This window comes from Leguminivora glycinivorella, chromosome 24 (assembly GCF_023078275.1).
Source record: "Leguminivora glycinivorella isolate SPB_JAAS2020 chromosome 24, LegGlyc_1.1, whole genome shotgun sequence".
Classification (NCBI taxonomy): domain Eukaryota; kingdom Metazoa; phylum Arthropoda; class Insecta; order Lepidoptera; family Tortricidae; genus Leguminivora; species Leguminivora glycinivorella.
In genome coordinates this window covers 6,950,189-6,973,101 of record NC_062994.1, presented here as the reverse complement: position 1 = coordinate 6,973,101, position 22,913 = coordinate 6,950,189, and the positions used below count along the sequence as shown (strand labels likewise).

Here is a 22,913-nt window from a genome sequence, read left to right as displayed (position 1 = left end):
TAGGACATTCTTACACAGATTGACTGAGGCCCACGGTAAGCTCAAGAAGGCTTGTGTTGTGGGTACTCAAACAACGATGTATATAATATATACATACTTATATACATAGAAAACATCCATGACTCAGGTACAAATATATGTGCTCATCACACAAATAAATGCCCTTACCGGGATTCGAACCCGGGACCGCGGCGTAGCAGGCAGGGTCACTACCGACTGCGCCAGACCGGCACACAACAATAAAATTAAAATTTTGAAAAAACTCCCGACCGCGACATAGTGGACCGATTTTCATGAAACATGGCTAAGAACACTCCCGACTAACTCAGCTTTCAGACAAAAAAACTAAATTTAAATCGGTTCATCCGTTCGGGAACTACGATGCCACAGACACACACACACACAGACAGACAAACAGACAAATAGACAGACAGACACGTCAAACTTATAACACCCCTTCGTTTTTGCGTCGGGGGTTAAAAATAGTCTTTCGCTATATCGTAATGCTGCAAAAGGATTCATATAGGAGGTGCAAGCACTAATTGTTGCCTTGGGCCTTGTCGTTTTTTCTTTCGTGTATGATGTCTATTTCAATTTATAGAATAATCTGTGTTGAAAAAATCAGTCTACCTTCAAAAACCAGGAGCAAATAGTCGAGAGCGTTGGTATGGAAATTGAACCGTCCTGTATCGTCTTAAAAATATAATCGATTGTCGATTTAGCCCCGCTCCCCAGCTGCCAGCTTGCAGACCTGAGGTTGACTATGATAAGAGAAGCATCTTAGCAGGTTGCCTCAAGGGCCTACTCCAAAATCCTGCCAGATTTCCGTCCATAGTCCATAATAGTGCGTAATTTTATTTTCACGAATTTATCGGATTCGGTTCGGACGTAGTTCGAAAGCGCTCTATTTTTAACGTAGGTACCTATCGTCATATTCAGATAGAACGAATATTTTCTTTACCTATGTATTTACAAATTGTCAAATATTTTGGGAATTACATAAAAGTCATAAAATTATTTATTTAATTAAATTTTGAAAAAAACCCCCGACCCCGACATAGTGGACCGATTTTCATGAAACATGGCTAAGAACACTCCCGACTAACTCGGCTTTCAGACAAAAAAATCAATCTAAATCGGTTCATCCGTTTGGGAGCTACGATGCCGCAGACAGACACACACACAGACAGACAGACAGACAAACAGACAAACAGACAAACAGACAAACAGACAGACAGACAGACAGACAGACAGACAGACAAACACGTCAAACTTATAACACCCCTTCGTTTTTGCGTCGGGGGTTAAAAATGTTATTATTTAAATCTACCCATCGATGTACCCATTGCGGAAATATAAATTAGAGAGGCACTCCATAAATGTCAATAAGCCCTTAATTGCATGATTTTACTTTTTTTAACAATTTACAGATATATGACACCATGGTGGTATATATGCTGAGCACTGGAAAAATAATGAAAAAAACCGGCCAAGAGCGTGTCGGGCCACGCTCAGCCGGCGTATCATGCTTCCAATTTTATCACTTATCCGCGTGGATAAAGCATCCGTCACGCTTTGGCAAGTATGTCGGTGTGAGAGTGACTGTTGTCTTATCCACGTGGATAAGTGATAAAATTGGAAGCATGATACGAGTACAGTGTAGGGTTCCGTAGTTTTCCGTATTTTTCTCAAAAACTACTGAACCTATCAAGTTCAAAACAATTTTCCTAGAAAGTCTTTATAAAGTTCTACTTTTGTGATTTTTTCATATTTTTTAAACATATGGTTCAAAAGTTAGAGGGGGGGGACGACGCACTTTTTTTTCCTTTAGGAGCGATTATTTCCGAAAATATTAATATTATTAAAAAACGATCTTAGTAAACCCTTATTCATTTTTAAATACCTATTCAACAATATATCAAACGTTGAGGTTGGAATGAAAAAAAATATCAGCCCCCACTTTACATGTAGGGGGGGTACCCTAATAAATTTTTTTTTCCATTTTTTATTTTTGCATTTTGTTGGCGTGATTGATATACATCTTGGTGCCAAATTTCAGCTTTCTAGTGCTAACGGTTACTGAGATTATCCGCGGACGGACAGACAGACATGGCGAAACTATAAGGGTTCCTAGTTGACTACGGAACCCTAAAAATCTATCACCATTTTTTTAATATGAAACAACGTAACTAAAAAAAGATGATTTTTAATAGCATATTGAAAAATTCGAATATTGCTTAGTATTTTATCGTGAAAAACTGTACTAAATCTACTATTGATTCAATGTTTGTGATGCTTGGAAAAAAATATCACCAAGTAAAGAAGGGTTAAATATATATAAACGACACGAAGTTTAATTCGAACACAACAGTTCACAATTGCGAGCAGAGGCGACGCACCGCCAGTTTTGGCGGCGCGGCGACGCGCCGCAAAAATTCTGCGTCGCGGTGCCGCGCCGCGAGTTTTTGCGGTGCGTCGACGCACCGCGAGTTCTTGCGTCGCAGTGCCGCGCCGCAGATTTCCTGCCGCAAAAACTGGCGGCGCGGCAACGCAACGCAGAATTTTTGCGGTGCGTCGCCGCAACGCGCCCATGTGGCCAGGCCCTAAGGGTTCCTAGTTGACTACGGAACCCTAAAAAAGGTAGTCGCTACCGTCATAGAGGAATAAGTAAGGGAAGGGTTGTAACTCCATACCTACATCCAGTTAATGCAAGACATTTGTAGTGACATCTAGCGTCAATCACACATCAATCACGCCTCGAATAGCGTAAATTATCAGTACTACTACTCAACACTAGGTGCCAACAGTGTTGCGTCTGCCAACAAATATTAAAACGGTTTACAACTTATGTTACAAGCAGAAGGAATTGAAAACAGAGTACTGATTAATACTATTGTAATATTAGCTAAAAAATGTTGAGCATTAGACTTTGTTTTCGCGACATCTCAGACAAGTAGCAGTACTGATAATTTACGCTAGCTGACGCGTGATTGACGCGTGGACTACGCTAAATGTCACTACAAATAACTTGTATTAACTGATGTATGGAGTTGATGTATGGACTCTTCCCTAGTTAAAGTTATAGTTCATTGCCGAGCGATGAAGTATAAATATAAATCTCCCTCTCTTTTATTGATTCATCACTTACTCGCTATGGATGAGACCGTTGCCTAAGTTTGTTATATGTCCATAAAATTTAGTCTTTATACCTTTTTATTATACGGAAATCAAACTTAATCACGTACACTAACTTTGATTATTTAATTAATTATGTGGTGTCCATGGACGGCAATGGTCGGCGATTACCATTCGGCGAGCAGTCTCGCTAACAGTGCTAGTTTCAAAAAAATACAATTTACTTAGGTACCTTTAGAGGTGCTTTTTATTATCATATGGTATATATACACTCAACGTCAATGGATGACAATTATAAAATGGAAACTTAAATAAAATTAAATTAAATTTTTGCCATTGCCAGGTACAGCAGAAGTTCCGTAGGTAACGGGCAAAGTGTTCACAATGATCCTAACACGCTCTTATTGTCTTAAAAATATGATCGTGTCAAGTTAATTTTGAACACCTTGCCCGTTACGGAACTTCTGCTGCTGACTGTACGCTACTGCTTCGTCCGACAAGGTTTTAAAGTCGTCTATCTGACCTGTATATTTAGTTAGGGGGCATTCCAGAATGATGTGGTTGATGGTCTGGTCAGGGTGCCCACTGTTGCAGGCAGGAGAGGGGCTCCAGCCCCATTTGTACCAGTGATGGCCGCAGTTGCCAACTCCTGTTCTTAAGCGGTTAAGTCAGAATACACCCGCCGAGGTTCCTTAAAACTTGCCGGGGGTACTCGCAGGGATAGGGTAGAGAAATGGTTTGTCTGGTCTCTGAGGGTGTTCCCATTCTGGTTGTTTAGAGTTGCTAATGAACTATAGGGAACTTGACTGTTCTTAAAATAAAATATTTTATACCATGCACGAAATAAAGCATCAGATAATTGTAAGAAAAACATAGACAGAAGTTATTTTTAAATCCAATTTCTATTTAATAAGTCAGGTAGAAATATATAAAGTAACGGAATGGACCGTGACGTCACTCAATTCGATTTCATATTGATTCCATACTAGCAAGTCGTTCAAATTCGTTTTGACAGTTCTTAAAAAGAAGCTGATTTGACTAGAAGGCAAGTAGCCTATTATGAGGTGTAAAACTTTATTAAATGAATTTCAGATAAAGTGCAAATGGAAACGCAGCCAGCAGTGGGAGTAATCCCGCTCGGGACGGGAAATGATCTGGCTCGCTGCTTACGGTGGGGGGGCGGGTAAGTACTATCTATACACCTTTTTTGTAACCCCCGACGCGCAAAAAGACGGGGTGTTATAAGTTTGACATGTCTGTCTGTCTGTCTGTCTGTCTGTCTGTATATGTGTCTGTCTGTGGCATCGTAGCTCCCGAATGTATGAACCGATTTCGATTTAGTTTTTTTTGTTTGAAAACTGAGTTAGTCGGGAGTGTTCTTAGCCATGTTTTATGAAAATCGGTCCACTATGTTGTGGTCGGGGGTTTTTTCAAAATTTTAATTTTGTGGTTAGGTTATATTAGCCTCTTTTGTGTCCCACTGCTGGGCAAAGGCCTCCCCTCGCTTTCTCCACTCGACCCTGTTGTGGGCATTTTCCCACCATTTTGGGTAGAATGCGTCCAGGTCGTCCCGCCACCTATAGAGTGATAACCACAAAATTTAAATTTTGAATTATCCCCCGATTTAGGGGACCGATTTCCATCAAACATAGCTAAGAACTATCCCGACTAATTCAGCTTTCAAACAAAAAAACTAAATCCAAATCGGTTCACCAGTTCGAGAGCTACGATGCCACAGACAGACAGATAGACAGGTCAAACTTATAACACTCCGTCGATTTTGCGTAGGGGGTTAAAAACAGAACGTCATTTGATTCTGAATTACTATTTACGCCTTTTGATGAAGTTAATGCAATGTTCGTTGAGTTCTGATCACTATTTTTTCTTAATTTATTTTTTATCGTGCAGAAACGTCTGCGAGCGATATTACATATTTTTAAATTGAATCAAAAATGGAAAATTTCACACCTCCAGCGGGACTCGAACCTGCGACCTCTGTCCTTGCCGGGTCGGGTCGGGTTGTTAAGATCTATTCTTACGGGTAGATGTTTGCTATAACGCCACCCTAAGGCGGTTGGGAATTGAGGGAAGGCATGGATAAATTCGCACACATCCAGCAGGCCTCCGTGGCGCAGTTGGAGGCTCCGGCAAGGCCAGAGGTCGCAGGTTCGAGTCCTGCCGGAGGTGTGAATTTTTCCATTTTTTTTTATACTACGTCGGTGGCAAACAAGCATACGGCCCGCCTGATGTAAAGCGGTCACCGTAACCTATGGACGCCTGCAACTCAAACAGTGTCACATGCACGTTGCCACCCCATTAGAAACTTGTACATTCCCTTTTGCTGTGTTAAGTACACAGCAAAAAGGAGTGTACAAGTTCTAAGGAGGGTTCGGGTTGCCGACGACTCCAAACAAGTTAGTTCCGTAAGTCCTCCTGTCATCAGCACACCGCACCCTCGTTGAGCTCTGGCAGCCTTACTTAGGTGTGAATTTTTCCATTTTTCCTTTAATTTAAAAATATATTTTTTCTTATTTCTTAATAGGTATGAAGGAGAGTCCATCCACAAGATATTGGATAAAATATCGCGCGCAAGCACGGTCATGATGGACCGGTGGCAGATCGACGTTGAAAACACTAGCGAAGAGGTAAATTGTGTTTTTATTGCCTGAATAATCCGGCTGGAGACTCTTGAAATCCGCTTAGCTGCCATATTTTTCGGCAATAGTTATTTGTTATACAAGAGGGCAAAATTGTATTTTAACGCCGAGTGTGCAATTGAAAAACGAGCAAGTAAAAGGAGTCTATAGTTCAACCACGAGCGAAGCGAGTGGTTCGAGAAAAGAATCCTGAACTTGCGAGTTTTTTAACACACGAGAAGTAAAATACATTTGCACCCGAGTGTAACACAAAAGTTTTCCCCTCACTATAGCGAGGAAACTACAACGCTAAAAATGCGTTTATTATTGCTTCCAGTAGTTCCACAGGTGGTAAATCATCTTTATTACTAGATTCACCTACTTTTATCAATTTTAAAGCAGTTAATTTAAATTTATTCAAGACCAAATTACTTTACCCACTAGTGGATAAAATGTGTTTTTATCCGCTGGTACTAAAGGACAAAACATGTTTCCGAGCCAGTGAGGGGAAAAATATTATGTTTCATCTCATTTCCTAGATTTTCGTCCCCTTAGGTATAATTCTATAACCCTGTTGAGATTTTGATAAACTATTTTTCATTTTTCAGCAACGTGAGCCATCGGAACAGCCAGAAATGCCAACGTCGGCTCCGCACCCTACGTCTGTGCCATACAATATCATCAATAATTATTTTTCTATCGGTGTTGTACGTATATTTCTTACTTTACCTATACCTAAAAACTCCCGTGTGTTACGATAGATGATTCTTAATTAATAGGGAAGTTGACTATTCTCAAAATAAAATATTTTATACTTTGCACGAAATAAAACATCAGATAATTATAAGAAAAACATAGACAGAAGTAATTTTTAAATCCAATTTGTATTTAATAAGTCAGGTAGAAATATATAAAGTAACTGAATTGACCGTAACGTCACTCAATTCGATTTCATATTAATTCCATATTAGCAAGTCATTCAAATTCGTTTTGATAGTTCTTAAAAAGAATCTGATTTGACTAGTAGGCATATTGTCGTTATTCCCTAAATGAGAAATGAATCTAAATCCCAAACACCCACCCAGTCCTCACGATACAGGCTAGACCTAGTGTGAGGGCTACTGTTTGTTCTAAGAAGCTCTTGTATATTTCTATAGTTTATTTTTCTATTATTAACTTAGGCTTTATGTAATGCAGATTGGGAAAATAAAATGTATTGTATTGTATTGTAAACACTTCAAGATATGACTCTATCTATGAAAAGCTCAGTTGGATGAAAAGACATCAGATTCAAGTCGTGGTGGATTTTATTATTTTTAGAGTAGTACCAACATGGGTGAATCCACGTAAAAGTATCGTGAGTCACGACTTCATTGAGTGTTTATTGGAACTACAGCTGCAAATGAAAGGATCTATGCATATATCGGGAAAGGAACACTTATTTAGAGAGAATGGAACATGTCATAAAATCGTGACTCATGTTACTCTTGCCACGGATTGACCCACCTGAGTTTAATTTGACATATACATAGATAAAATAATTTATTTGGCAGACTGCAAACACACATAATATCAAATTTAAAACACACACAAATTAGTCGCAACATATGTAGATAAAAAGTGACAGAAGAATAATAATAATTCAATTCAAAATATCTTTATTCATGTAGGCCTAGTTACAAGCTCTTATGAATAGTTCATTACATATATATTATGATCTTAATCTAACCTAATTATCAGAGCAATTTATTGTTGTAAATTATTGTTCATAATAATATTGAGTCTATAATATACAATTTCATATAAAAATAATCGTTAAACAAAAAATATATAATTAGGTATATGTATATATAAAAATACATGTCTAGAATATTTCTAGGAAAAATCCAATGTCCAAAAAAATACAATATTAATTTCATCAACAATAATAATAATAAAAAACGTAAAAATAAGAAACCATTTCGAATAACAATTAATCCCACGTTGTTTTATCATTCATGTAGTCTTGTGTTGTATAATAAGCTTTGGAAATGAGTACACGCTTTACATGATTCTTAAATTTATTAATTGACAAGTCAGTAATATGATTCGGAAGTTTATTATAAAATCGAACACAATTACCCATGAATGATTTTTTAATTTTACAGAGCCGTGTGAAGGGCACCGCGAGTTTATGTTTATTTCTAGTATTTATATTATGTACATCACAGTTTTTCTTAAAATTACAAATGTTTTTATGTACATACATAATATTCTCATAAATATATTGACAATGCACTGTCATTATATTAATGTCCTTAAATTTATCTCTAAGTGAGTCTCTATGGTTCATTTTATATATTGCTCGAATAGCCCTCTTCTGCAGAATAAATATGGTATTTATCTCTGAAGCACTGCCCCAAAGTAAAATACCATATGACATAATGCTGTGAAAGTAACTAAAATAAACTAATCGAGCTGTTTTCACGTCTGTTAACTGACGGATCTTGCTCACTGCAAAAGCTGCAGAACTAAGTCTATTCGAGAGGTTAACAATATGGGGACCCCACTGAAGTTTAGAATCTAAAGTTATACCAAGAAAAACTGTACTATCTACCAGTTCTAATTCCTCATCCTTCACAACGACACTTGTTTGCTCATTCCTTACGTTACTATTAGTGACAAATTTAATACATTTAGTCTTTTTTTCATTTAATAATAAATTATTAGCATTGAACCAGTTCACTACTTTAGAGATAGCATTGTTTACATCACTGTGAGCTTGTTGCTGTCGTTTGAGTTTGAAAATAAGTGAGGTGTCGTCTGCAAACAATACTATATCATGGTGGGTCTTTACAAGGAATGGCAAGTCATTTATGTAGATAAGGAACAGGAAAGGCCCCAATATTGATCCCTGTGGTACACCCATAGAGACCAATGACCCAGTTGATCTCTGTCCATTGACATCTACCCTTTGTATTCTACCATTTAAGTAGGACTTGAGTAAATCTAGTGCTGATCCTCTGACTCCATAATAATGTAGTTTCCTGATCAATGTTTCATGACAAACACAGTCGAAGGCCTTAGATAAATCACAAAAGATACCTAAAGCATCTTGTGACTCCTCCCAGGCATCGAAAATATGCTTAATTAGCTCAACACCAGCATCGGTTGTCGAGCGACCCCGTGTGAAGCCAAATTGCTTATTATGCATTAAATTATTAACGTTAAAATGTCGTACTAATTGAGAAAGAACTAATTTTTCAAATATTTTACTGAAAGTTGGCAGCACAGATATTGGTCTAAAGTTAGTGGGGTCAGAGTGGCTGCCGGATTTAAATAAAGGAGTTATTTTGCTATGTTTCATTAGATCAGGAAACTCGCCGCAGTCAACACTGTTGTTGAATATAACTGCTAAGTCAGGCGCGTAAAAAATGTTTAAATGTTTTCTGTAATAGAATATTACAGAAAACATTTAAACATTTTTTTTATTAAAGGAAAAAATTGAAAAATTTACGCTTCCGGCGGGACTTGAACCCGCACCATTTTTGCAATCCGTGCAATGCTCTTACCAATTGAGCTACGGAAGCCACGCCGGACTTCGCAAATCTTTCCATGCCTTTCCTTTTGTACACACGTCTTGGGGTGACGTCTAGCGCCATCTACCGACAGACTATTACATCTTGTAACGGCACTGGAGTCTCAAGTTATATTGAGAATTCACCAGTAATAATGTGCTAACCCATACTAAATTAATTTTTATTAAGCAGAAACGTCTGCTAACGATTCTAAACATTTTTTTTTTATTAAAGGAAAAAATGGAAGCGTAAATTTTTCCATTTTTTCCTTTAATAAAAAAATGTGCGAAGATTTGCGAAGTCCAGCGTGGCTTCCGTAGCTCAATTGGTAAGAGCATTGCACGGATTGCAAAAATGGTGCGGGTTCAAGTCCCGCCGGAAGCGTAAATTTTTCCATTTTTTCCTTTAATAAAAAAATGTTTAGAATCGTTAGCAGACGTTTCTGCTTAGTAAAAATTAATTTAGAAAACATTTATTTAACGTCACAAAAAACATAAGACGCTATAAAATTAAAGCCCCCTTGCAATAAAATTGTCCTAGTTGATCTTACAACTTCTTCCCCAAGCATGTATGACTTAGATCAATCATCATCCTCCTTGCGTTATCCCGGCATTTTCCACGGCTCATGGGAGCCTGGGGTCCGCTTTGACAACTAATCCCAAGATTTGGCGTAGGCACTAGTTTTTCCGAAAGCGACTGCCATATGACCTTCCAACCCGAAGGGTAAACTAGACCTTATTGGAATTAGTCCGATTTCCTCACGATGTTTTCCTTCACCGAAAAGCGACTGGCAAATATCAAATGACTTAGATCAATAATTTTCAATATTTCAGGACGCAGCGATTTGCGTGAAGTTCCACACGGAGCGCGAACGCAACCCGGACAAGTTCAGCTCCCGGATGAAGAACAAGCTGTGGTACTTCGAGTTCGCTACGTCAGAGCAGTTTGCGGCAAGCTGCAAGAATCTACATGAGCATATTGATATTGTGGTCAGTATCTCTGCCAAAGCACAGTATAATAGAGAGTAGGGGAGACCGAGGTTAGTTGTGGTAGAGGGGAGTTGTGACAGCGTTGATTTTTGGGAACTTATTAGCGAGCTCTTCCAAACATCGTTATGAAGGGAAAATGACTTAACGCTGCGGTAAGCGCATTGTCTTCATACATTTCGCGTTTGTGTTCAACACTGCGTCAGTCGCGTGACAAATGCGCTTAATTTTTATTAACCTTCGACGCAAAACCGACGGATTGTTATAAGTTTGACGCGTCTGTCTGTCTGTGAAAAGCTGAATTAGTTCCCGACTAGCCATGTTTGATGGATATCGGTCCAGTATGTCGGGAGTTTTTTTTAATATTTAAATTTTGTATTGTTTTCTAGTGTGATGGACAATCCCTAGAGCTGGGCAAAGGCCCCGCGCTGCAGGGGGTGGCATTGCTGAACATCCCCTACGCGCACGGGGGCTCGAACCTGTGGGGGGCGAGTGGGGTGCATCGGAAAGGCCGCTTTCCTAACGCACAACAAGGTTGGTTAGTTCACTTTGTAGTCTGGCTTAGGTTCATTTAAAGTTATCTTCAACAAGTGTTATTTTCACTTATTTTAAAATTAAAGGAAAAATGGAAAAATTCACACCTGCAGGATTCGAACCTGCGACCTGCTTTGCCGGAACCATCGCTCTCACCAACTGAGCCACGGAGGACTGCTGGATGTGTACGAATTTATCCATGCCTTCCCTCAATTTTTTTTTTATTCTTGTACCTATTCAGAGAGACAATGGCACCTGGAGGATCCGGAAAAAATGCCGAGATCAAGGACTTAGTAGCCGAACCCAATATCATCAGCGGAACGAAAGCCCACTTCGCTGGTTCGGTCACTTACTTAGAATGGGAAACTATCGGGCTGTCAAGAGAGCGTCGAGCGTTCTTGGGTCGACAGGCTGGTGGCCTAGTGGCGGGTCGACCCAGGTATCGCTGGGAGGACAGTGTGGTGGCGGATCTGCGTCGGCTTCAACTCAGTGACTGGCAAGAGGCTGCGCAGGATCGGGACAGGTGGCGATCTCTCGTTTCGGAGGACAAAATTCACTTTGGATCACTGAGCCGAAATAGTTAGTTTTTTTATTGTTGTACCTATTTCAGGCTCTGAAATCACAAGATTCATATAGGAAAAAGAAAATGACATGAAGTTTTTGCATTCGTGATGATGACGTTGATGACATCAAGTTTCTTTGCATCATGTCGAAACTTCAAAGGGCCATGTACTGAAAAACGTCTTACGATCGATATACGTGTGAAGAGGAAAATCGAAACGAGTGGCGATAAATTAAAACACGACCGAAGGGAGCCAATCTCTTTTACGCACTTGTATCATTCACTAAAGTAAAAATATGTTACTCGTATTTCAGTGACTCAGTTGTGTTTTGTATTATTTACAGATATCGGTGATAAGCTGATAGAAGTGATCGGCCTAGAAAACTGTCTTCACATGGGGCAGGTTAGGACAGGTAAGATTCCAAAATATATCTATATACAGTCACCATTGCCACCAGATGGGTCAATCCGTGGCAAGAGTAACATGAGTCACGATTTTATGGCATGTTCCATTTATTCATGATGCAAGTTCAAGCGATAATCTTTCTGTAAATAAATGTTACCTTACCGATATATGCATAGATCCTTTCATTTGCAGCTGTAGTTCAAATAAACACTCAATGAAGTCGTGACTCGCGTTACTTTATGTGGATTCACCCAGACGATCTGCTAAGTTGCTTACAAATAGAACAGTAATATAAAGAAGACGGGTTGTAATGTACTTTTCTCGAGTTGTATTCTAAACACCCCTTTTTGACTCTATGTCAGTGGATTAAGTACTAATTCGCACGTGTATCGTACGACGTTTTTAGTAGGTACTCCGAAGCTTCGACCTGACAAGAAAAAATATTTTTTCAACTCGTGTCGATTAACAACACTCCCTTCGGTCGTGTTTTAATTATCGCCACGCGTTTCGGACTTCCTCTTTTTCGCACTTGTATCGTACATACATACATACATATAATCACACCTGTATCCCATAAAGGGGTAGGCAGAGCACATGAACTACTAAGTTTCAGTGCCACTCTTGGCAAAAAGGGGTTGAAAGAAATCCAAATTGTGACATTGCAGTGATAGGTTGCCAGCCTCTCGCCTACGCCACAATTTAACCCATATCCCATAGTCGGCTTCTACGACACCCACGGGAAGAAAGGGGGTGGTGAAATTCTTAACCCGTCAATGTACTATTAATGCTTTTATTCGATTATTTTTGGAACTCCACAGGGCTTCGCGCCTCCGGTCGTCGCCTAGCACAGTGTAGCTCTATTGAGATGACCACGAAGAAGACTTTCCCGATGCAAATCGACGGTGAGCCATGGATGCAACCGCCTTGCAAGGTATAGTAACACTAAAGTAAGGCCTGAGTCGACGCTTGGAGCGGAGCGTTTTTTTTTTGGTCGTCAACTTTCGTTTCGATAATAGTTATTTGTTATACAAGGGGGCAAAGTTGTATTTTAACGCCGAGTGTGGAATTGAAAAACGAGCAAGTGAAAGTATTCTATAGTTGAACCACGAGCGAAGCGAGTGGTTCGAGAATAGAATCCTGAACTTGCGAGTTTTTTAACACGCGAGAAGTAAAATACATTTGCACCCGAGTGTAACACAAAACTTTAGCTATACTCTCACTATAGCAAGGAAACTACAACGCAAAAAATTCGTTTGTCACTGCTTCCAGTAGTTCCACAGGTGGTAAATCATCTTTATTACTAGATTCACCTACTTTTAAAGCAGTTAATTTGACTTTATTCAAGGTCAAATTACTTTACCCACTAGTGGATAAAATGCGTTTTTACCCGCTGGTATTAAAGGACAAAACACGTGTTTCCGAGCTAGTGAGGGGAAAAAATATTTGGTCTGAAGTGCCTAAGACCAATCTCAGCGTCAGTGATTTTGATTTTTATGCTAAGCAGATGCTGAGCTTGGTCTTAGGTACTTTAGATCAAATATTTTATCGAAACTCTGAAAAAGTTCTGTACAATATTGTCTATAGGTAGTGGTCTGGCCTAAGGTGGTCTAAGGTGGTCAGCCTTAATCAAAGGCCTTTCTGTAGTCGATGAATCAACTTGTACTCAAAAGTATGTTGTTCAGACTTATAGTTTTTTTTTTTTCAGATTACAATAACCCACAAGAACCAAGTACCAATGTTGATGGGGCCAGCGCCGGAGAAAGGGAGGGGATTCTTCAAGCTCTTCACACATTGCTAACCGTCTCTTTCACTCATTCCAAGTTTAGAAGAACTATACGTAGGTACATAATATTAGGTGTTTAGTTATCTCGGGATATTTAATGTAAAATTGTACATTGCCTTTTTGTTTTATGTTATATGTGAATAAAATACCAAAATTTTACCTTTTCTCATAGACTTCACTATAGATTGGTATTAAAGAATTTAAGTATGGGAATTTGTGTCCGTTTCTTAACTTCGTAAAACCCACTATAATTAGTTTTCCCATTTTGATTTTGAACCTTGTTCTATAAGTAAATTGGTAAGAATTTCGTTTGTTTCAAAAATCAATGTAACAAAGGAAAATCTACTTTATTTGGTTCCTGAAAGATTTAAATTAGATTGCAACATTTGCAACAATTATGTACATTGTAATGTACATTGGGCCTTACGAGGTTCATTAAAAAAAAATTGGCATTTTAAATAAAAACATTAGTAGAGGGTAGTTGTATATTTTTTAAATTAAAGGAAAATTGGACGAAAATCACACCTGCGGCAGAAAACAAATTCAATAAAAAACAAATTTAGTAAGGGTTAGCACATTGTTACTAGCGAATTCTCAATTCAACTTGAGACTCCATTGCCTGTAAAGATGTATTCTTACGGGTAAATGTTGCTATACGCCACCCTAAGGCGTTTATGAATTGAGGGAAGGCATGGATAAATTCGCACACATCCAGCAGGCCTCCGTGGCGCAATTGGGAGCGAGATGGCTCCGGCAAAGTCAGAGGTCGCAGGTTTGAGTCCTGCCGGAGGTGTGAATTTTTCCTTTAATTTAAAAACTATGTCGTATCGCTCGCAGACTACGTTTCTGGATGATAAAAACAAATAAAGGGTAGTTGTGTACAATTTTACTTTAAATTTGTTTTTATTATATTAGAAGTGCTAAAGCACTTGTTTTTTTTGTATTATTGAAACTGTATGCCATGGATTTGATCATTTAGATCTTGAAACTCGATTCGGGTTATGTAATGTACATTAAATAATTCCAAATTCATTTATTATCAATGTAATTAGTTCAATAAATTAGGTAAATAAGCATTTTATGACCTTGAGCCTGCGTTCAAGTTTTTTTTTTCTTTTTCATTTTTTTTAAATAAAAAGTTATCTATTTTTGCCCATGGTTAATTTCCCCATGAAATAATGATACCAATTTTAATATATTAGTCTGTATATATCTTTAATGTATATATCTTTTTAAATAAGAACGGTATTTTTGTATTATACCTAACCATTTAACTATATATAATAACAGAAGCAGCAAAGTAAAGTTATTCCAATGAGTCAGCCAGATTTTTTTCTGTTTTTATTTTGTTCTATCGATATGAATTGATGTGGCTGTAATCATCGATTTCTTGACTTATTTTGACTTTAAACTTATAAAATGCATTTGTAGCAAATATGTGGTCCAAATTACAGCCATTCAATTAAAAATGCTGTAAATTAATAAACCAATTAGCTTTATAGGTACACCTAAATCTTGGCGTCCATTAAAATAGTATTTTAATTTGACTTTCAAGAAAAATTATATTAATTTGGCTCATGCACGTAAAAATTATATTTGAATAATAGATTATTCATTTAAGTATCAATTTAAATTAGATAGTAAGAACGCATAATATAATAAGTTGCTGCCATTTTTAACGATCTTTGAACGAAATAATGTATCAAATAATATTTTTAACCTTAATGTCATAGGAATTTAAAGGAATTTACATAAAGTAAGTATTTGTCATTTAAAAATGCTACACATTTTTTGTAATTTTTTTTTGTAGCGCAAAGTTTTCAGCTTTAAATGTATATTATTATATCTAGTGATAATTAAATAGTTCTACATTTTAAATCGTAGTTAATAGTATTATTATAATCAAATGTAATTTTAAAACATAGATGTCTGCTATAGTTGCAAACCAAAAACAAAATAGACGGTTTTTTTAATCCAACTTTTTTGCCTTTTATGATATCAAAATATCAAGTTTTTGGAAGAATTTAAGATCGAATTATCGATGTTTTCATCTACGATTTTATTATTAGAGGAAAATATCATAAACGTGCCAATCTTTGGATTCGTCCTATTAATCCAACAATTGTAAATTGAATTTCTATAGGATTTTTATGATCCAGGTATTGGAGAAATACCCTAATAAAATAATCGAAAATATTTCTGATCAAATTCTCTTCCATCTAATAAATTTACAATTTTTTGAGAAAACTTCATTATTCCATTATTAAAATTTATTGGAATATTGATGAGAAAGTAATTTTATCGGAAAAAAGAAAATTAAAATGTAACTGTAAGTTTACTACTTATTGTAAATTACTGTTATTTATTTCCGTCAATGTTCAAATAAGTTGATGCTTATTTTATTAATAATTTATAAAAATAGTGAAAATATTATTGAAAGACTATGTGATTCTCGTAATAGGTTGTTAAACAACAAAATATATTATGGACGTGAAATTCAAATATAATTGAAAATATATAAAAATATTTGTTGTCGACTGTTTCTAGTTGTAACTATTTAAAATTATTACTTATTACTTAAACTTATTTACTTGTCTTTCTAACAGAGTAGTATAATATTTACATTTGAAATGTGCTATACAAATTAATCATTTAATAAATCCAGCTTAATTTATTATTTACCAGCTTTTCCCACGCGTTTAATTCGAAAATTACGGGATTGCTCCATACAAACTTCCACTCCCCATTTTAGGGAAGGGGGAGTGGGGGTGGAATGATCCAAAAAGTAGCCTGCGTCACTCTCTATCACGTCAACTATCTCCACTTAAAAAATCACGTCAAATCGACGCTAAGTTTTGCCGTGAAAGACGAACAAACAAACAGACACACACACTTTCTCATTTACCTCTATTATTTGTATGATTTGAAACAGAAAAGAAAATCGTTTTAATAACGACTTTTTATATCAAATAAAGAGAGTTTTAGTTATAAATTAATATTTACAGAAATAATTTAAAGTACCATTGTTGTTGTCAAAGCGGACCCCAGGCTCCCATGAGCCGTGGCAAATGCCGGGATAACGCAAGGAGGATGATGACTTTAAAATACCATTCTTAGGCCCTTCATTTATAACTTAATGATAACGAATTAAATTAATTTTCGTAATTAATAAAGTGTAAATGTAAATATCATGAAATTAAAAAATACACCGAGCTATAAAAAAAACAGGTTAAAAATACAACAGTTAAAAAATTAAACCTTAAACCATTAATGTAAAAATATTATACGACTCTGTGGGACAAAATCTATATATTATACTTTACACTTTAATAAATGTTGTTACGTTATCTACTTGTATTTTACATGTTATAAATGGGAAATGTTAATGTGAAATATTTTATCTTTGCACACTTTCTAAGGCAAGAAGAAGATTTTCTTATATTGCGATAAAAACAATAGTTATTTGTTTTACAAGGGAGCAAAGTTGCCGTTAAACCGCACGTGCTAAATATTGATACCCGAAAGCGAAAGATTCCAATATTGGTGTATCCGAGTGGCAGACAGCAAAATAATATTTTATATTTTGCAGTCTGTTTTCGAAGAGCAAACTAAGCCTTTACCATTTGGTGTGGTGAAAATAAAATTTTACTGTATTGGAGAGATTATAAGATTAACACAGCGGGCTACAGCACCCTTAAAGGTTATCGGAGTCATTTTGAAGAGTGGGGAAAGATAAAAACTTTCATGTCTTCATTAAATTGTAGGAAAATGTAAGAACTATCGAATTAACTATTGGGTATAAGTAATGATGCTTACGCATATATAGTTCAATTTTGGGATTTATTTTAAATTAACGCAATTGTATCCTTTTTAATGCAAAACTTAGGTGGATTTTTTTTACAAAAATCTCAAAAAATCCAATTTTTTCTTGTTTATTTTTCATGGTTATATAACGCTCTTATCAAGATATACCTCCTGACTAATTAATTTCTTTTTCTTAATTTTTATTTTTATTTTTTCTCATTTAAAGTACTTACTTTTCGATTTAGAGTAAAGTTTGTAAAGTTAAATTTGCATACATATAACAGTTTGATTTTGTTAAAGTGTATTGGAAGTTCAAAATAAATTAAAACACAACCAAAGGGAGTGCTTTTATCGATATTATCATCATTAACCACAAACTAATATACTTCCTGAAACAAAATCACAATTTCTTATCGGCTGATTTTAATTTTTGTTGTCGTTTCACTAAAATTATCAAAATCTGAAAAAGAACGACATGTAAAATCACTATTCCCCCCCTTTTTATGGAAAAAGACTGCTCTGACCACCCTGTAACGTATTTTTACGACTATATTTTTTTCTAGGGATGATATGAGACGGCTATGAGGATTGTTTTTTTTTCAGTCTTTCTCGTTCGAGGGTTATCAATCAATTAATCAAACAAACATTTGTTTCAATTCTTTTTACATTCTTATGTTATGGAATGGAACCCTTTGCCTTCCTACCATAGAGGATTAATAAGTAAAGGAATTTGTAACTCCATACATTAGTAAATGCAAGTTATTTGACATTTATGTGACATCTAGCGTCAATCACGCGTCAAATAGCATAAATTATCAGTACCACTACTCGACACTAGATGCCAACGGTGTTGCGTCTGCCAAAAATGTAATATTAAAACAGTTTACAACTTGTATTACATGAATAAGGAATTGAAAACAAAGTACTGATTGATAATATTGTAATATTATCTAAAAATTAAAAGTGGCGAAGGCCGGATTCGAACAAAGATGACATATAGAAGAGAAATTTCGACGGCTTCCGCTGTGACAGGGCGGCCTAGGAGTTCGTGCCGTCAGCTCGGATTGCTAAAGACGCCGGTTCGAATCTGGCCTTCGCCACTGGTAGTGTCCTTCATTTTTTCTAAAATGTATGACGTCTTATTTTCGATTTTTAATTCTTTATTTACATGAACATATTAACATAATTATATAAGAAACTAAGACTAAAATTAAAGCTAGCTAATGTCTAATATAGGCCCTTAAGGCATTGTACCAAGGATACTAGCGACATTTCCTCGCTGTATCGCAACGCTGATACGTTGTGCGAGGAAGTCGCCAGCTCTTGTATATAGTAGTGTGACTACTTAAAAACAGAAATCAAAATATTTGTAAAAAATAATTCGATCTGTTTCCATAGTTGACTTATCTAAAAATTGTTGAACATTAGACTTTTTGTTCGTCGCGACATCTATTGACAAGTAGCAGTATTGATAATTTACGCTAGTTGACGCGTGATTGACGCGTCGATGACACTAGATGTCACTACAAATAACTTGCATTTACTGATGTATGAAGTTACAACTCTTCCCTTATTTACTCCTCTACGCTTTTAAAGTAAAATGAATTAAATTAATATTGTGTATTTATATTTTCTCTAATGCAATATTACCGGTAAGGGTACGAAATAGGAGATATACGAAATGTACAATTTTAAATATGAGATTATTACCATAGATTAAATATAAGAAGATCATACTATCCCATACATTAAAATGCGTCCGCCTAAGAACCCGCATACACTACACATATAGATGGCGCCACAAAAAATGCCTTGTTGACATCGATTATTTGTAGATTGGCGTTAAGTGTCACTTTCAAGCCATAAATCTATGTCCAAAGTGACACTTAACGCCATCTACAAGTATAATCGAAAGCTACTAGACATTTTTTGTGGCGCCATCTATGTGTGGTGTAGTGTATGCGCGTTCTTAGGCGGTCACATTTTAATGTATGGGATAGTACGATCTTCTTATCTATAATCTATGCTTATGATAATTTGCAGATTTTTAGGTAATTATTTATATTTATTTTAAATGTTTTCTAAATGGGTATCGCTGGATACCAATTTGTGGCAGCTTTAATAGTGTTAAGAAATATAAATTATTATATTACATTATTAAATATTGTAACGAATTATATGTGCATTTGAAACTGTATTATTTGTTTTATTTTATTTTGTAATGTACTTATGATAAGATATAACCAATCCTAATCGACATTCTTGAATTATAAATCAATGTTTCATAGATCAGAATAAAAATGAATTCGGGTGTCAATATAGAAGGTTATTTATTTAGATTTTTTATTTATATGAACTTATTTACATAATTATATAAGAAACTAGCTCTTGCCCGCGGCTTCGCTCGCGTTAGAAATAGACAAAAAGTAGCCTATGTCACTCTCCATCACTTCAAATATCTCCACTTAAAATATCACGTCAATTTGTCGCTCCGTTTTGCCGTGAAAGACGGACAAACAAACAGACACACACACTTTCCCATTTATAATATTAGTATGATGGGATAAGACTAAACTTAAAAGCTAGCTAATGTCTAAAATAGGCCCTTGAGGCATTGTACCAAGGATACTGGCGACATTTCCTCGCTGTATCGCAATGCTGATACGTTGTGCGAGGAAGTCGCCAGCTACCTCAACCAGACGCTTAACTAGATTTATAGAAAAAAAGCCCAGTTAAAATATATTGCGAAAAAAATCTTTAAAATCGAGGTTCCACTCTCGACTGTTTCCTCCTTCAAAACTTCATCAATCGTAACGTAACTTGAGAATCTGAATAACAGTTAAATAATCTGTGTCGGACCGTTTAGTAGTTTTGGCTTACTGTCAGCAATTTTTTAATACCACACCTTTTGTACGCCATAATCAATAACGCCGTTTTTTGGAAATTTTGATGGGCTCAGTAGGCCTAGCACATGATGGCCGCGGGAGTATGTCGCCGCGAGATAGATGCCACGTCTTCTTCTAACTGTATTAATGACATAAGGACGGGTAGTCTATCTCGCGGCGACATACTCCCGCGGCCATCATGTGCTAGGCCTACTAGCGTCTTCAAAAATAAGAATATCAAAAAAATCAAAACGGTCCGACACAAATAAAAATAATAATAATCTGTTGATTCGACGATCATTGTCCCAAAAGTCGAACGGTCTCATAGCGAAGAGTCTCGACCAACTTAAGACTCTCGCTAGGTGGCTGGATCAAGGGTCAGATGCAGAAGGCGGTGATCTTGGACACAGCGCGGATAGTCCGACGGTTCCTCTCTGCAGCCCTAACCAGCGGCAGCTTGGGCCCTGCCCCGCTGGTGGCGGCACCCTAGGTTAGGTTTTTTATAATGTGTTTATGTTTTATATTGTTTTGTAAGTGTTTTTTTTATTTATTTTACTTTTATACTCATATTGTAAAAAACCTAGCCTAAGAGAAAAGATAAATAAATGAAATAATAATCACTTATTTATAAACAACATAAAAATAATATAATAAACACTTAAATTAAAACTTACAATAAAACTTATAAATAAAATATTTGGCCCAGGTCTTGCTCGTTGGGTAAGGTGCCCAGAAGGCTGGCCGCATTGCCCCGCTGTATCAATGCTGATCCGCTGAGCAAGGTATTGACCAGCCCTCTGGTCACCAGAAGCGTCGAAATATAAGGCGCTTAGATAGCTCCTTGTAGAGGCAACGCGCAGTTGCCCCCCACCCCCCAATAACAATCTGTATTGAAAAATTCATTGCTCTATCTTCAAAAACCAGGGAGGAAATAGTCGAGAGCGTTTGTATGGAGAAAATATTGACCCCTCCTGTAGCGTCAAACATGTAACATAAAATGTACTTGAGAGAACTAAATTAGTGTACTATACAGTGCCCTACATATGGATCACGGTAGATCTTATTACAAAGCTGTAAGAATTACAATTCATGGCTGGACAGAGAACGGGTTAAGCACCAAAATTAATTTGAATTGTTAATCGTACACTTGTATAATGTACTGTTAACATTTCAAAGAACATAATCTTTATATATCTGTCTCAAATCCATATGCATTTTAATTTTATAATTGTGAAAGTTTGTCTGTATGTATGTCTGTTTGCCACGCTGTAACCACTTCACTAATGTACCTCATCATCCTCCTTGCGTTATTCCGGCATTTGCCGCGGCTCATGGGAGCCTGGGGTCCGCTGTGACAGCTAATCCCAAGATTTTGCGTTGGCACACTAGTTTTACGAAAGCGACTGCCATCTGACCTTCCAACCCAAATGGTAACTAGGCCTTATTGGAATTAGTCCGGTTTCCTCAAGATGTTTTCCTTCACCGAAAAGCGACAGGCAAATATCAAATGACATTTCGCACATAAGTTCCTAACCCGCGACCCCCGGAGTGAAAGTCGCACGTTCTTACCGCTAGGCCACCAGCGCTTCACTAATGTACCCGTTAGTTGAAAAAGAGTACAGAGAGACAATTATATACCTTGGCATTTTACATTAACATTTTCCCTTCTCCACTCGTAAAGTAATATAATAGACCAGGAAAAATAGCTTGACCTGGACATAATTCGATAACCGTAATTTTCTTTTTCTGTCGTATAAAGTATCATTAGTGATAGTTAAAATACAAATTATTAATCAAATTAGGGTTCTGATTCAATTTAAAAAAAAATAAAAACGAACTTTGAATATTTTTTGATTTTATAACTAAAGTATTAAATGTAATCCGGAAAAAGTGCTTGTATTATGTTGTGACACCTGCATTTCATATAAAAACATCTAATTTTTATAAATAATTCATACAGAACTATCATTTATAAAGAAGGTTTAGTAAGTTACACATTTTCAGGCGTATTTCACTAGAAAATATTGTTAACCGTAATCCTGCAATTTATTATGAATATAATATTACGAGTGTTGATAAATTATTAAAACTTATACCAATACTTTTGGCGCTTGTTCAAAATCTTAAATATTGATAATTTTAGGAAAGGAAAAATACCTAACTAAATTGAAAGATGGTAAATTTTGCCGTTAATATATTCTTAGTACTATACGAAATCAATTAAACAACAAATATGTAAGATTCATTACTTAATTGATATTTTTCTTACTTGCGCTTTAATATGAACGTTATTACCTGCAGAATAAGGTCGTGCACAGAGTAGGTATAGCTAGTATAGTAGTAGCGGGAACGGGCGGCGAGTCGTCGACACGTGTTTCGCTCGGCCATATCAAGGGCGCCGCGTTTTCAAAACGCTTCGATAACAAATATTTCACCGTCCAGTATAAGAGAGCTCCCTTATTACAAGTGACAAAAGTCATACAAATCAATTAGTCCGATAGGTCACGTTAAACTGGTCAAGTCGTTAGCTCAATAATAGTACCTATCGAGCTTGACGAGATGCTTGGATCACAACAACGTAATATGTATGAAAGCTTGCGGCGGCGCTTAAGACTGTATTCTTTC

The 22,913-nt window shown here is 36.5% G+C and overlaps 1 protein-coding gene and 2 non-coding genes across 3 annotated transcripts in view; 2 read left to right on the top strand and 1 right to left on the bottom strand.

Moving 5' to 3' along the window:
* LOC125238684 (diacylglycerol kinase 1) overlaps nt 1–13,715 on the top strand; it is a 191,519-nt gene extending 177,804 nt beyond the window's left edge. Inside the window, exons 17-24 of the mRNA XM_048146079.1 lie at nt 4,228–4,318; nt 5,678–5,780; nt 6,380–6,478; nt 10,162–10,317; nt 10,704–10,848; nt 11,755–11,823; nt 12,635–12,747; nt 13,522–13,715. Of these exons, the coding sequence (XP_048002036.1) occupies nt 4,228–4,318; nt 5,678–5,780; nt 6,380–6,478; nt 10,162–10,317; nt 10,704–10,848; nt 11,755–11,823; nt 12,635–12,747; nt 13,522–13,614 (869 nt within the window). The 3' untranslated portion in view covers nt 13,615–13,715. The remainder of the gene's footprint in view (nt 1–4,227; nt 4,319–5,677; nt 5,781–6,379; nt 6,479–10,161; nt 10,318–10,703; nt 10,849–11,754; nt 11,824–12,634; nt 12,748–13,521) is intronic.
* On the bottom strand, nt 9,267–9,340 carry Trnas-gga. The gene has a single exon. It is a non-coding gene; the product is annotated as a tRNA-Ser (tRNA).
* Trnas-gga lies at nt 9,639–9,712 on the top strand. Its single transcript has one exon. It is a non-coding gene; the product is annotated as a tRNA-Ser (tRNA).
* Nucleotides 13,716–22,913: the final 9,198 nt, after the last annotated feature.